Source organism: Cryptomeria japonica, chromosome 11 (genome assembly GCF_030272615.1).
Source record: "Cryptomeria japonica chromosome 11, Sugi_1.0, whole genome shotgun sequence".
In the NCBI taxonomy this organism is placed as follows: Eukaryota; Viridiplantae; Streptophyta; class Pinopsida; order Cupressales; family Cupressaceae; genus Cryptomeria; species Cryptomeria japonica.
Window position 1 is genome coordinate 387,360,395 of NC_081415.1, and position 17,076 is coordinate 387,377,470.

Consider the following 17,076-nt stretch of genomic DNA (forward strand, 5'->3'; position numbering starts at 1 on the left):
GTTTTAACTTGCTACAAAAGAGACATGAATCCACCCTTTTCACTGGTCGATTTTTATACTAGATTGACCAAGAATTTTGCATATGTCTTGGTCTAACTAGTAATTTTGATACTATTTTAGGATCTATAAAATATTTCATAGCTCCAACATCTATTAATATAGAAACAGTATGGCCATACAGCTTACCCAAGAGTTGGATGGGTGTGGCTTGAAATTCAACTTGTTGATTATCAACTACAACATGGATCTCGTGTTGGGGTGACTCTTCCCAATTCCATCCCTTTTGTCTCCCTACTTGTTAAGGGAAAGTGTTGGCATAGTGCTCTCTGCCACACACAACATCCACCACAAGGTGCCTTTTTTCTAACCAGGCTTGTCCTTATTGAAGTTACTCCTATTATTGTTTGCTTTTTTTTAGTTCTGACATTGCCACCTTCTCCCTCATCCTGATAATCATTGTTACCTTTTAAATTCATGACTAGGTAGTTGCCCCCTTGTTGGTTGTGATTTTGGGATTTCTTGTTCTTGAGCTTAGCATCTCTATTTTTATGGTAAGTGGTTGCTTGTTGTAGCTTTTTCTCTTGTTTAAGAGCCTTCCCAAAAGTTGCATCCATGGTTTGTGGTTCATAGATGTCTACCTCCCCTCCTGTTTGAGGTCGTAACCCCAAGACAAACTTTAGGATACAAAAATACTCATCTTGTTGATATCGAGGAACATACTTGAGGAGTTGAGAGAACCTTTCCCAATACTAAGTAATTGTCAATCCTCCTTGCATTAAGTTTTGGAAATTCATTACCTTCCAATCGAAAAAAAGTTGAAGCAACCATCTTTTCTTAAATAGTTGTAGGAATCATTCCCACGTAGGTTCTTTTGACAAAAACTTATTTTTAGCTTTTTCATTTTCCCACTAGGTAGCCACTTCATCGATGAATTGGTAGGCTTCCCACATTTGTCTTAGTGTCATTGAAAAGATCTTAAAGCTTAGAATACTTTTTCATTCCAATTATCCAAGATTCAACTTCATCCCCAATGGTCTTCCCATCAAGCTTAGGTGGTGTGACCTTTCTTAGATCATTACCGAGCTCTTTTGCAATTCTTCCTCAATTATTATCTCTTGGGTTATTGGGTCTCTCATTTGATGCTTCATTTATAAGATTCTCATTTTGACTTTGTCCTTCACAAATTCCACAAACCTATTGTTCTAGGTTTTCTATATGAGTGTCTTGTTGGTTTAAAAAATTTAATATTTGGTCCATCCTCCCATTTAGCTCATTACTCAGACCGATGTTAATGTTTCTAGAATACCTGGTGATGACCTAATCAATATTTACAATTCTAATGTTATTATTTACCAAGTTCTAGAAAGATTAATCATACTTTTACTTCTAACATAGTATGATAAGATATAACACATGTTTTTAGAAAACTTAGACAATCTTTTTATTTAATTCATTTGTATATTACAAGATAGCTTTGTACTATCGTCACTATAGTGTGACACCTTTATGGCTCTTCTTGCCCTTCAAAATCAGATGGAATAACTATAAAGTAGGGACGTTCAGGATTTTTCTCCATTCCCTTTTCCTCTCCCTTGGAAGTGGTTTATATATCAAGAATATCTAACCTGTTACTATATTAACCATTGACTAAACAGAAGGAACAAAAATTGGCTTATTGTTATGATCCATTGATTGGGCAGAGGGTATAGAAGGTACTATTTTCTTAATAAGGGTAGGTCATTCCATTCGACCCCTTCAAATATTCTTGATGACCAAGGAAAAATTTCTGCCATCCGCTAAGAAAGCACACCATGAATAATCATACTTGGTGGGAGGAATTTCGTTGGTTCACAATTGGGGTAAAGGGAAGCGTACATATTTCTCCTCAGTTTTCTTAACCCTGGTCCCTCATCCTGTCATGACAAATCATAGATCTTTTTGCTAATGTTATCTATATTTTAATTTTTTTATAAATTCCCTTCTTGATAGTGAGCTCATAGGTCCAAATACTGAACCTACGACTATGATATTAAAATGCAAGGACCTGCATAGCCTTACTAGGTTTTCTACCAAAATTAATTTCACATAAATTACATCGTTAGATTTTAACAAATTAAAATTACAACTTCCCCTATAATTTTAATTATCAAAAGAATAGCATCATAGAGATCAATTCAATACAAATGTTCATCATGTAGTTCATAATGATATAACAAGTCATTTGGTTGTCATTACTGCAATCTTTTGTAGATGATAGGAAGAGATCATAGTTGAGGTGGTTTCTCCACCCAACTACAAAGCCTTAGCTTCCTTGGAGTCCTCCTTAGCTCAAACAATAGCCGACCTTCCTCGAAATGCCTAGGAATCTAGAAGTAGTGCAAGCCTGACTACATGCAATTGCTACTCGAATATGCTAAAATGCAATCATAATGTGGCAGAGAATTAATTATGCTAGACAATAAATTTGACTTTGGCCAAAGTACTTGTTACAATTGTGAATTACTATGCATTCACTTCTCTAAGTCCAACATTCGGCACCCTCTTCCCCGAAGATAAATATGCTCTCATTCAACTCTAAGGTGAAGTGTATATGGTTTCATGTATGGGAGCCCCCTTAAGAATGTATGAATAGTATTATCCCATAAAGTATTGAAATATTATCATCATGTCTTTCATGAACTTTCCTTGAGTCTCTTGTCAACTTCAAGTTTGTTTACCTAGATCTTAGGCAAGAAAGTAGAGGTTTCAATGATGTAGTATATATTGATGTTCTTGTCCAAACTACATTTCATAGATAGATGGACAAAAATTGTGCTTCACAGAATCTCTTTCATAAGGTATAACTATGCCCTCGGTTTTAGTTTTTTGAAGTTTGTATTTGAAGATGTTTTTTCAATCATATTATAAATAAATAAGATCTACAAATTCTCTTAACAAAAGAGTTTCTTATCCTTGCTATATCAAAATAAACATCAAGGTAAAAACCGAGGTAAAAGGTAAGATAAACTTATTGTAGATACTACCATTTAACATTGTGATATTGTTGATCACACATGATGCAAGTTAAATAAAAAATCACAACAACAAAAATGTTCTTTTGGTTCCCCTTGATTCTTTAATGTTGAGATATTCTAGACCCAACCTCTCTTTGCAAGGAGTTTTGTTGTTCTATTTTGTATTTGAACCATTTTTTAATCATACTATTATAAATAAAACACCCTATATTGACCACTATAATGGGTGACTATCGCCCTTATAAACTATGCAGGGAGAAAACCTGGAAAAGATAGCTCACTTGTTGCTTTATTTTTTAAAGAATCACTATATGTAGCAGAACGTCTATTGTTCCTTGAAACAAGAAAAGTAATTATTCATGCTTATGCTCATGAATATATATGTTGATCTCCTTTCTTATTTTATAAGGAATGTTACATGATCTTTGACAAATAACAAATTCATGATATTATGTTTTTTCTTTGCACCAATAATCAAGTTTAATTGATTACTATGTTACTAACCATATTTGTTCTTCTTAGGCAAGGTTATGCCTTCAAAACATATGGTGCAGGTGCTATTACATGGATAATGCAATACTTTAATAGAAAGGCTATCTTCTATGTGTCTTTAAATCAAACAATGAAATGTGAAATTATCTCTTGAAGAATCAATATGACTTTGAAGCTTTATGGAAGAATGAACCAATTTGACACATATAAAAGTATCATCTTACTTGAAGTTATTTTACTCTTTCCAAAGAATATCATTTCTAAAGAGAGAAAAGCACGTTGAAGATCATGGGCACCTCACTAAAGTGAAAGTATTTCATCATAAAAGTTCTCTCCAATTCCATCATAACAAAACATTGAAAATCATGGGCACATGTTATATATTGGAATCTTAGTCATCACTTATTAAAACCTTGGTGTAGTGATTGGCTTTTAGGCGATGTCATTCAGGGGGAGTGTATAGGACACCACCTAATAGCTAGCTACTAGATGTAAAACCCGATAGGCATAAGACCTTTAGGCATTATATGCTCCAAATTCAAATCAATGCTTGTCCTTAGGTGATGCCATTGAGGGGGAGTGTGCATGTCAATGACACCACCTAGTGGCTAAATCCTAGTTTTAAATCCTATGGGTAGGAATAACTAAATCCTAATAGGCATAAAATAAGACCTATATAGGCATTAGTAAGTCCTTTAAGTTTGCAAGTAGGCATATGTAAGTCCTTTTTGGCTTTATATACTGCAAGTAGGCATTAGTAAGTCCTACAAGCACATTTGTGCTTAACTCCTATGGGCATATTGTAAATTCTTCTCCTTGTAAATCTTCCACTTGTATTTAAGCATTGTATTAAGTCCTACAGGTACTATGTAAGAGGCTAATTTGAGGATATTGTGGCTCCAATATAATTATTTATAAGACCTCATAGCATCATTTTTAAAACATTGGGATTATAAATTATGACAAGATGGCCTTCATGTAGTCTAGAATGCATAATCTTCATGTTGGCATATATTTGTGTCCATGTTTATCACTATCAAATAAGAACTACATTATTGGGATACTTCATTTTTTCTTGTCTGAAAATTGACATGTGATGCCCCCTATTAATGCTAAGGGGGAGTGTTCAAACATAATGAACTATTAGGGGTCATACCCTTATAACATTTATGCATATTGTTCTAATATAAGGTTATAAAACCTTATATATTATAGTTATTGAAAAGGTGTGACTAGTGAAGCCACCCTTCCTCCTATATTTAAGGAGGTTCTTGTCACAACCCTCCTTTATCACTTTTGGATTTAAAATACAACTCTATTATATTTTTGGATAAGCTATTTAAATGATTGAATGAATATTATAAAAGGATAAAATAATAATACACACACACATGGAAAATATACATTATTTTTATTTATCTATTTTCCACATCCAATTATGGCACATGTTGTAGGAAGAATAAGAAGTTTCTAGAGGATTCTCCACCACCTTGCATGTAACTCCCCCACTAAGTCTAATCAATTTGCATGAAATACAAAATTGGGAAAGAATCTCCTTTTTAATTAAATTTTCTAGATAGTGGAGTAGAGGGAAATTTCTTATAAAATTATATGCAAGTTTCAAAGAAGGGAGTTGATTATGTTTTGAAGGAAATTTCCCAAGTTGTAGAAGTAGATCTTTTGGTAGTCTCATTTTGTTGCAGCTTTTGGTAGTCTCATTTTGTTGCAGGAATTTTAAGTTGTTGTTTGAAGGATTTCTCTCAAGTTGCAAGGAAGGATCATAAGGGTAGCTAGTGGATTCAACATCAAGCTTGCTAAACCAGGTTCTCTCCTTGTTGTTTATCTTTACATTTACTTATGAGGAATTCGTATTATCAATAGTTATAGATCTTCCTTTATATAAAGAAACTCTTTTATTTGATTTTAAATCTTTTATTTGAGGATAAATAGTAATGATGATGCTTTCATATAGTGCATGTAAAATATAGTTATTTAAATTATTTTATTTCCCTCAAGAAAATATGCATATGATCTTGCTTTTGTTTTTCTTCCAAAAATTTTAGCAAAAGAAAATCATATTCCTTTATTTGTTTAAAATCTCTTTTTTTGAAATCAAAATTCTTCCTGTGTGATTTGAATCTTTATTCCTCCCTCTAATTCTTTTCTCTTGTTCTTCGAACGGAAATCTGAATCTCATTCTTTAAATCCCTCTGTGATTATCTTTAAAATCCTCTGTGATTATCTTTAAAATCTCTCTGTGATTATCTTTAAAATTTCTCTGCGATTATCTTTAAAATCTCTCTGTGGTTATCTTTAAAATCTCGTTGTGATTATCTTTAAAATTTCTCTGTGATTATCTTTAAAATCTTTCTATGATTATCTTTAAAATCTCGTTGTGATTATCTTTAAAATTTCTTTGTGATTATTTTTAAAATCTCTCGGTAATTATTTTAATCTCTCTGTGAATATTAATTAAAATAAAATCTCTCTGTGAAATGAGTTGAATAAAATCTCTGTGAAATGAGTTGAATAAAATCTCTGTGAAATGAGTTGAATAAAATCTCTCTCTGAATATTGGTTGAAACTCTGTGAATATCAGTTGAATAAAATCCTCCTGTGAATATTGGAAATGAATTCTGGAAATAAACAATTCCCCTGTGAAATCTGGAAATAAACCTCCTCCCTCTGAAGGCTGGAATAAGCTCTCTCTCTCTCTCTCTCTCTCTCTCTCTCTCTCTCTCTCTCTCTCTCTCTCTCTCTCTCTCTCTCTCTCTCTCTCTCTAAATGTTAACCTCCTGTTTACTGTAAAAATCAAATCTAAAACAATTGTTTAAATTCTGTTTTATTCATGTTCTTATTTTCATAAATGAATACCCTCTTTGTTTATATGTCATTAAATAATTGAAAATGTATATATATATATATATATATATATATATATATATATATATATATATATATATATATATATATATATATATATATATATATATATATATATATATATATATAAAGTTTGTGTCAAATGTTAAAATTTATTAATGTTGCATTATATTAAAATTATCCCAAATGTTAAAATATTTTAATGTTGCAAGTAATTCACGGACTTCGAAAATTATTTGAATGACACACGGAGGCATAAAGGGCGGCGGTTATTGTAACCGTCGGAGGGGACAGTGGTACCCCCCACTACCCTTGCGGTCACTGTCACGACAGTGGCCGCAGGGGAGTGGAGGGGCCCGTGGTGTCCCCTCAACCTTATGGGATTGCACATGCAGGACCGCAGGGGTGATGGGACCCCGTAGTCCCCACCCCCCCTATTGATTATTAAACATTAACAATTTGCCATGTTTTTTTTTTCTGTCGCTATATTATTTAGTTTTTGATATAAATGTATAAAATACAATTTAGAAATAAACGTATAAATTGCAAATTTGAAATCGTTAATTTTCTTTTCCTTAGTATAAACTTTAAGTTATTAAATTAACTTAGAAAATTAATAAATATTGGGGATTATTGAGGAATAAATTCACGATTAACTTATCTATAATAAATACTTGTAAATTATATTATATCAAATGTTATAATTAGAATCATTGGATCTATTAAGATCCATTGGGCACTTAGTTGGCATTAAGCAAATAATTCACATTAATATGATTCGAATCAAATGCCTAACTTTAATCGCTATTTTTGAATTGCTTAATCATGCATGCAAATTACTTATTACATTTATTAACGTTTTCATGCAAGTTGCACTATTCTTATAACATGCAAATTACTTATAGATTAATTACATTAATTGGCGTTTTCATGCAAGTTGTACTATTCTTATAACATGCAAATTACTTATAGATTAATTACATTTATTGACGTTTTTTACACATGTAATTATTAATATGCAAGTTTCATGATGGTCATTGTTATGCAAAGTTATATTTCAAGTTTTGAGTAATAAATAATGTTAGTTATGGTTTTTTTTTTATTCCATGTAATTCATCAAGTAGTTATTTCAAGTAATTGAGCTTTGCAATGTCTAAATTCATAATTATTTTTCAAGCACGATGCTTATCATAAGTCGGAAAATTAAATAAAGGAAGTTGGAAAACCAAAACCTAGTAGCGTTCGGTATATACAGTGCCTCTGGGTCACGCTTACGGGTAATGTCGTCGTGTTGAACTACTGCACTTAACGCCTAATAAAGCTACATCAACGACGTCTGTGGCATCGTCCCTATAAATCGTCGGGGAGTAATAAGGGACACTTGGAAGTTAAAATCCAAGGGGCGGGTAATCCCCCTTGGATCAATAATCTAATAAGAAAATTTTCAAATGATTTTACATCCGTTGAGTTAAACCATAGTAAACCCCCTTTAGGGTTGGTTAAGTAAAAATGCTTTTATGGAATTAATTTTTGAAGAGATATTGTTGTCGATTGGCAATTGGTCATGGGTGACGCTTATGATAAGAATTTAGGATCTAGTGTTTTAGGCCACAAGCAATAGGCCACCTTGAGCCTTTGCTTAAGCGCTACCACTATGGGTAGCAACCGCAGAGAAACTGTCTGGGACATTGACCCTAGAAAGGGTTGTGTACCCACTAATCAGTTTACATCAAACCATAGAGTAGAAAACAAAACTACATACTTTACGCCTTGATCCTGTGCCAAAGCAGGTATGTAGGCAGTCTTGGAACGAAGTTGTCCCTTATACTCAGGCGTTCGTGGGTGGGGTCTAGGCTTGGTAAAAGAAAGATTGAGTAAGAATCCTATTTGAAAGATAAGATAATTAAATTGGAAAAAGTAATTCAATGCATACTCGGAAGGAATCCCGTATGGATTCGCTTGACTTCCTGAGGCTTTAAGCCAAATTCCGAGGCGGAACTCAAGCTTGTATTATGTTGTTTAATTACTCCTAAGGACGACGACCTCGGTGCACTCATGTTAGAAGAGTGTAGTACTTAGTGAGTGGCTCAAGACCCGAATGGTCCCGATGAGTCTAAGTCTCTGGGCAGAGCACCTCCTATCCCGATTGGATAGACGCCTACCTCGTATGGGTAGATGCCTATCCCGTATTGGATAGATGAAATCTTATGTCCCGTATGGACCGATGCCTACCCCGTATGGGTAGATGCCTATCCCATATTGGATAGATGGAATCTTATGTCCCGTATGGACCAATGCCTACCACGTATGGGTAGATGCCTATCCCGTATTGGATAGATGAAATCTTATGTCCCGTATCGACAAATGCCTAACCCGTATGGTTAGATGCTCATCCCGGATGGATGAATGCCTAATCCAAATGGATGGATGCCTAGAGTATGCAATTGAATCAAACACAATGATTAAATTAAACAAAAAAAAAGAATGGTCAATTTTGTTGGGTTAATTAAGGTGGGTTATTACAGTTCTCTCTCATTTGAGAGGTGTGTGAGTTTGGATATTTATAGTGAGTTGTATCACTCTACACAAGAGATATTATTAGCCATGTGGAAGCATTGGATGAGTCTCTCTAGGTTCAAGTCTATCTTGTTATAGACTATATTTTATAAGTATTTAAATAAAATGATGCTTCATGGGATTTTTTACTCGAAAGGATTTTTCCCTTGTATATCTTTTGCAATGTGTACTTTTATGCGTGTATGATTCTCATTTAATTTAATTTATATCTTGTTTATAATTATTAGTATCTTAACATCCTAATTTCTAACACTTGGACTTGTGGATGTCATTAAAATTTATTCATTCATTCTTCAACCCACTCTTCCTTTATTGGCCTATTTCTATCTTCTTACCCCTACCTTTCCAATAGAGCTTAGTGATATGCCCAGCCTCTAACTGGGTAAACACTCATAGTCTAAACCTTAAATCCAATTCCCTAGGATTGATTTTAGGTGAACTACTTTCTTAAGTAGTATACTCATATTTATCATTATGCAAATCCTCATATAAGTGGCTAATTGTCTTCCTTTTGTATATGGTGATCTGTGCATATACTTGCCAAGTCAATTTCCTAATGCCTTAAAGATCTCTTCATAATAAAATTCTCAAGGTATCTTACACATTCTACTCCACAATGGATCAAGCCCCAAAGACTAGGTGTCAATACATAACCTCACACTACGCATATCCCAATGCCTTCCTTTCAAAACCCTATCCCTATCTTCTTTAGAATGAAAAAAATTGTACGAAACCAGGGACCAAAAAAGTAACCTCGATAATAAGGCAAAAGGACCATTTTTGGGTAATCTAGGCTTTAATTTCTATTATTGCCCATATCCCAATGTCTTCCTTTCAAAACCCTATCCCTATATTCTTTAGATGACATTTTCTTACAAAACCAAGAACCAAAAAACTAACCTCAATAATAGGGCAAAAGGACCACTTTTGGATAATCCAAGCTTTAATTTGTATTGATAGAAAGCTAAATTCTAATGAATTTGGAAATCATCATTATATTTTTTAATTTCTTGATCATCTAGTTAAAATGATGCTCGGGGATGCAAATGCATGGGATCTTTGAATCAACCTCCACATTGACATTGAATACTAATTTTGTATTTCTTTCTCTAACTCTTGATCGCTTGCCACAAGGGCAATGCACTCAAATTTGCCAAGCCTAATATTGGGGGAGAATGGTCACCCACTACTCTCTCTCTCTCTCTCTCTCTCTCTCTCTCTCTCTCTCTCTCTCTATTTTCCTCTTTGCCTTCCACATCACCTTTCCTACCCTTCACTCTATTGTTGAAAAAAGTTTGTACCATCCTTGACTAATTTTCCATTCTTTAATGCTTTTTTTAAATAGAATGTGTTATTTTTCAAAATATTTTGGTTGCAATTATCTTAATAAAAAATATTAAATTTAAAAACAAAATTTGGATTTTGGAAATGCTTTGTGCAAATAAACTATTGATTTTTTAAGAATATTTTATTTATTTTTATACAAAATAATTTAATTTCTTATAAATAAGTATCATTTGCACTTAAATTTTCAATAATAACGCCATGACTACTTTCTACTAAGATTACATTTAAGTGTCATTGTAATTTTGTTGTTTATATGATTTATGTATTAAATACAATATGATAATTATTGCCAACTTTCATATTATAATATTTTGAAGTCAATGTAGCCTTCTATTTAATCCTTTGTGTTTGATTCATAGTAGTTTATTTATGTGTTTTTATCAAATTCTATTATATTATAATAACAACTTTTAGTTTCTATGTTTAATTAAAAAATGTGCATCTATTAGTTATATATTTTTAATATATTAAAAAGGGAGATTGAGGTACCAAACCCTTTAAAACATATGCAAAATTATCCAAATGATACAAAAGCAGCAAAATTCCAAGATAACAAATAAACAATGCTAAAACTAAAACCAAAGAAAAAATAAAAAAGATAAGCTCGGACCATGGAGACATATCAAATCCCCCCATTCCTCAAACATAAATTATTTTTGTCATCTCAATCTTCAATTTCCCTAGCTCTAATGTCTTCCTTAACCATATTACCTTTGATCTTTTTCCTTAATAGTTCCATTTGTTAGCGTAAATAGGTTTATGTCACATCTAGTTAGCATATCACCCTTTCTTTATTGACCCATTCACATTAGTTAAGTCTTCATTTAGGGACTTTCGGTTTTTTTTGTTTTTTTTCTCACTTCATATGATTGAGACACGTGTTTTCACCTTTTGAGACACCTATTTCATGCACACTTTACACATGCTCCCACACTTGTGCATGCAAACATGTGTTATACATTTGGAAGGTTTGTCAATCATTCTTTCCTACCTTCGTACCTTTCCATTGTACATTCTTAGATACTCTTCATACTATATGATAAACATTGTTTTGTGCTCATTTGTTCACTAGTGGAAAATATCATTAGACTAATCTGGGCTTTTCCAACATGGTATAAAACTCTAATTGTAATTATTTGGGGACTTCATTTCTCTAATCATTGGGGCAGACTAGGGGGGGTAAACTTGCATTTCTACATTGATATTTTCCCATAATTACATCATGTCTAAAAACTAAAAAATCAAATAGTACCTATTATGGGAAAAATCAACATGGGGATGAATTATATCCTCATGTCTCACATCATCTCCTCCGCCTCTTGTTCAATATTGCATCTCTTCCATCACCTATTGTTTTTTATATTTAAAGTAGCAAAAACAAGGGTGTCGTCCCTTAATACAACAGCCCGTAGGCAATGAGAAAAGCTAACCATGAGAACAAGCCCCCAACCAACTAGGTCAAATAGGCAAACAAGAAAGCATGTCAAACCAAAAAACAAACCAGGCCCAAGTCAAGGAGGGGTAGAGACACCCAAGCCTTGACAAGGAGGGGTTTGAGCAAGGGGTGAGGACTTCCCCTTTCGCCTACGACAAACCACAGTCCAAGCGATACAATCATTAGGACCATCAAGAGAGAGATCAATTGGGAGTGACTTTACAAGGTTGTAATCAATGGTAGCGACAGAGTGTTGCTGAAGAACTGCAACAGGTTGTGAAATAGAGACGAGTTGTTGCAGAAGAACAACATCAAGAGCAGGTTCGGTAGGAGTGGAGCAAGGCTGCAAATCAGGAGCAACAGGAGTTGAATCCTCCTGGACAGTAATAGAAACATCAACAACAACATTGTTGCATCACCTATTGTTACATTTGAATCCAATGTTGATATCTCCATAGCTTCCAATGATTCTAAGCATAAGATATAGATATCATTTTTCCAAATCCACCACATTGGGATGCTTTTCTACAAGACATATCATCCATGTTTGTGGAGTCCCACATTGAAAATTTAGAACACTATTGAGGAAATTCATCTTTTATTCGATGACAATCACATCAACACTATTGTAACTTCGTCTTTGGATCTTGCTCGTGTCTTACCTACATCAGTGTCTGTAGTGAAAGATTCTATAGATATTAATGAGTTCACATATCCAACTCAAGTCATCATCCATTTTGACATCCTCTAAAAATATTTTCAAATTCTCATCGATCAAGTTGTCACCATACATCCATGGTTCCTATACTTGAATCCTATATGGTGGGTGAACTCACAATAATGGTTCCCACTTTTTTGCCACTTTTGACACTGAGATGTACATTTTTAAAATAATCTTCAACTTCCGAGAACTATAACTTTTAAACTATTAAAAATTTGAAGATGATGTAAATTAGTGATTTCTAGCATTTTGTTTGTAGATTCTATATACATTTTTTTCAAATTTTTTTGAAAGATTTTTTTAAAAATTTTCCATCTCCCTCGAAAAGTAGTTTTTTACAACAAACTACATTTTTTAAGAGTGATGTGCCTCCCGAAACGCATTACTTTTTTTCTATAAATGATAAAAACTCAATTCTTTCGAATTTTGGTTTGTAACATCAATATCCAGGGCTTGCATTTGGTTTTATAGCGATATGTTCAATATTTTTCATTTTATAAAGTTTTGAGTCCGACTAGTCATAATTCAAACATAGGTTTACGTTTGAACACATAACTTGTTCTATATAAATCGAAATTCAATTTATTTTTTTTTGTTAGAAAGAAGACATCAATACCAAGGGCATAGATATTTTTCAGAATTTTTTTGAATTAGTTTCTTATTTTTCCCAATGCGGTGAACAGAGAAGTTCATGTTCGGTGAAAAACCAATTTTTAATAAAATTAAAAAATCAAGAACATAATAAATTCAAAATATAACAAAATTATATTCATTGGAAAGCTTGCTTCGAGTACTACCATCTAATATTTTTGGGTTATCAAGATTATTTCATTCGTGCATTGAACCAGAGCTCCGAAGTCATTAATTCTTCAGAACTCTGAAATTTTTTGGGAGAAACTTCTAATTTTTGGGGTTCGAACGAACACGAGTTCGATCGGATTGGGTTCGCTCGAACCAAAAGGGGTTCGAGCGAACCCCCATTCGCTCGAACTAGTGAGCTCAATTTTGGCACGCTTGATGTTCGAGCGAACCCACTCGATGTTCGAGCGAACCCAACTGAATAGTTTGGTTCGCTCGAACTCCCAGGGGTAGTCCGAGCGAACATTTGTATTTCGCTCGAACACTGGCAAATCCGAAATTCCCACTTTCGCCAAATTCCTTCGTTGGCAAAAGTGGGAACCAGCTTTGTGAATTCACCCTGGTAGCTAATTCATCCTACAACATTCAAGCATTGGTTAGGAGATCTTTGAGCACCATTCAAAGACATCATCATAGCATCATCATTATCTTGGATCATGTGCAAAATTCAGAGATGTTTTCTTCTTCCTATATATTTCTATTTGAAAGAGGAATATCATTTGCACAATTATGTGGTTCTATTTCTTCCCAAAGGGAGAAACATTGTTCAACAATTATGGATCATCTTTAGTATCCAATGTTGTGCAGCTACCAACACTACAAGAGGCATTTTGAGGGGAGGCTACATGGTTTCTCTTCTCATCTCAATTTTGGGAGGGAATATTTATTCACGTGTTCTTTTCTTCTCACTTTTAAGAGGGTCACACAGACCTCTCTTTTATCTGCTATGGGAGAAACATTTACTGTACATTATGGTATTAGTCCTTGAGAGGTCATGATGAGTCCTATCCCCTATCTCCTTCACTTGTACATTCAATTTGCATCATTTCTCTTTTACAGAAGAGTTCAATTTCCCATTAGGATTTCTTCTTTACTTTGGTTATGAGAAATTTGTACATGGAAACTTAACATGACCTAGTAGTCAAGACTCGTCATCATTGTATTTATCCTCCTTATGTTGCACTTAAGGGGGATATTAGTGTAAATAAGATTAATTCACATCTAGTTAACATATCACCCCTTCTAGGTTGACCCATTTACTCTAGTAAGTCTCCACTTAGGGACTTTTGTTTTTTTGTTTCACTTTATGTGATTGAGACACATGTGCTCACCTTTTAAGACATGTATTTCATGAACACTTTACACTTGCTCTCACGCTTCTCATATGAGTATGCGTTACACATTTGCAAGGGTAATCAATTGTTCAATCCTACCTTCCTACCTCTCATACCTTGCCTATATATGCAAGACTCTCATTGTACATTTTCAAACACTCTTCATAGCATATGCTAAACATGTGTTTGCACTCATTTGTTCACTAGTGGAAGATATCATTGGATTGTACTTTTAGATCTTGCCTTCTCCAACACCATTTTATCGTTAAGATCTTGGTTCCCCTTACAAAGTTCAACTTGTAGAAACACAATACTATTTGTTAAACAAAACATGATTTCCTTATTGAGATTGATTATTTTAGACATGGAAACTTTAATTCTCATTTTGTTTTTGTACAATTTCTACTTTATCATTCAACTCAATCCATTTGCCATCACATCTGGAACAATTTTTACCTTCTATCCCTTTATCAAGGACGTCATTATGCTTATAGATCTCCTCAAAATCATGAAGAGATTCTCTTTCTTCAATTGTCTAAAACATCATTTAAGTCATTGACAATATCATTGCCTAAGAAAATAGGATCAAAACCAAGAGAAATAGTGTTTATATGTTTTTCATATTACATATAAAACATAAAAGTTGCTTGTCTAATATGGAAGTGCTAAGTCACCTTGTGTCCTAGCCCAAGGGCAAAAAGATGGTTTTTCTTTCAATTTTTAATTTTGCACACTCAAAAATCCCTACTCTACTTTTGCATATTTTAATATTTTCTTGTGAAATAAGAATTATCATTTTCTTCGTTATTTAAAGGGAGTTTCCACCTACGAATCTGAAAAAAAGTTTTCCCTTACATAGTTTCATTTTATATTGCACCACAAGGTATGGATTAACACATTAATATAAGGAACGACGACTCTTTAGACTTGTTAGATACTTGCTAGTATAGTGGATTTTTGTTCTCAAGTTTTAATAAAGGTAGAAATACTCAGTGGCAAGGTAGATAATAGAGATATGTAATCAATGTGTTTTTTGGATCATATATTCCATCGGGCTACATTTTTATTGTAAACCTTCTAAGCGTTCTTAGAACTCTTTTTATGCTTAATCTCATATATTAGAAATATTTCCAATAAAAACAAATTTTGCTTTAGCCCACACCAATAGCGGAGTTGGCTTGGGCTGTGGATTTGCTCCCCACTAGTCTTGGGTTCGACTCCTAGGATCGAGTTCGCTAGGTGCATGTGGCTTGCGGACGACTGCGTACATCCCTAGAGGACTAGTCTCGCCTCAACTCACCCCTTCTCGCCTCAGCTCACCCCTTCTTGGCCCCAACTTGACATTTTCTATTCTCAAGTTCTAATGAAGGATAGAAATACTCGATGTCAAAAAAGACAAGGCAATTAATTTAGATATGTAATTGATGAGTTTTTTAAGATCATATATTCCACTACCACATTTTTATTGCAAATATTCTAAATGTTATTAAAACTCTTTTTATACTATAAATGTTTCCAATAAACTCAAATAAAAATTCTCTATATGTTATATGCAATAGTTTTATTAGTTGAAAAAAATTCACCACAATTGAAAAGGCATTTAGGAAGCATGCATCCCTAAATCTTTATGGGCGCTTATTTTCTAGTGTGTAAGAGACTGCACCTAAAAATGATGTTAGATTTGGATTATCAAAGATTGAACGATATCACAAAGGAAAATGGAAATAAAATGAATGTGAGCTCCAATTCAGATGGCAAATCTACGTTAAAATGTATTCATATCATGTTACGAGGTAACAACTGTGTACAAAAAAAATCAATTCATGTCCCTTCTCATTAAGTCTTTGCTATTAAACAAGGCCATTCCATATAAGTATCTTATCCTCATGCCAGATGTAATTTGCTCCAAAGCTGAATGCCATTTCACTTTATTAGGATTATTGTATTTGATTGCGCGGTCATCAAATCCCATTTGCTGTCAAAAAATTCTACTTCAGAAGTTATAGATATTAACTGTCGATACATCCATTGTAGGACTAAATTCAATAAACGTGTTTAGTGTTTACTGTAAAAAATTGTATGGGTGTGTAACATATTCCTTACTTTCCCAGTGCAAATGGTAACCAAGGAGCTTAAAGTTTAATGCCTCTCAAAATCACCAGGTAAAAGTTGCAAGCGAAGTCTACCTACATGACTTATAAATATGTATGAGCACGCACAACACACGTTTCCGTCTCATGTGAATACACGAAAAGATGGGCTTTCCACAACTCCACCGTTACCTCAATGTGTCTCTTCTGCAACTTCCACATAGATAAATGGTAGTGGGCAGAAATATTGGATTGTTCTAAAGCTAAACCAATTTCAAGTACCTGAAAAGGATTTTATAAAAGTGCTTGCCTGATACTTTGTGCAATAAGATTGCAGTTATATTGTCTGCTAGTTAGAAAGCTGCACTACTCACTGTCAGATTCATTTCCAGAATCTATATTATTAGTTGGTCCACTTTTGTAATCTGCCATTGCATTCTTGTATCTTTTCTGATCAGCCCTGGCTTTTGACTCAAATGGCTCTTTCTCCTCCACTATCAATGTCCGAAACAAAATACATCAGAAAACTTCGACAAAATTCGAT

At 33.6% G+C, this 17,076-nt stretch overlaps 1 protein-coding gene across 7 annotated transcripts in view; it reads right to left on the reverse strand.

The window, feature by feature from the left end:
* Positions 1-16,178: 16,178 nt before the first annotated feature.
* LOC131071617 (FACT complex subunit SSRP1) overlaps positions 16,179-17,076 on the reverse strand; it is a 154,212-nt gene continuing 153,314 nt past the window's right edge. For all 7 annotated transcript variants that reach the window (XM_059213881.1, XM_058007533.2, XM_058007532.2 and 4 more), the window contains one exon: positions 16,179-17,026. In XM_059213881.1, the coding sequence (XP_059069864.1) occupies positions 16,899-17,026 (128 nt within the window). In that variant the 3' untranslated portion in view covers positions 16,179-16,898. The remainder of the gene's footprint in view (positions 17,027-17,076) is intronic.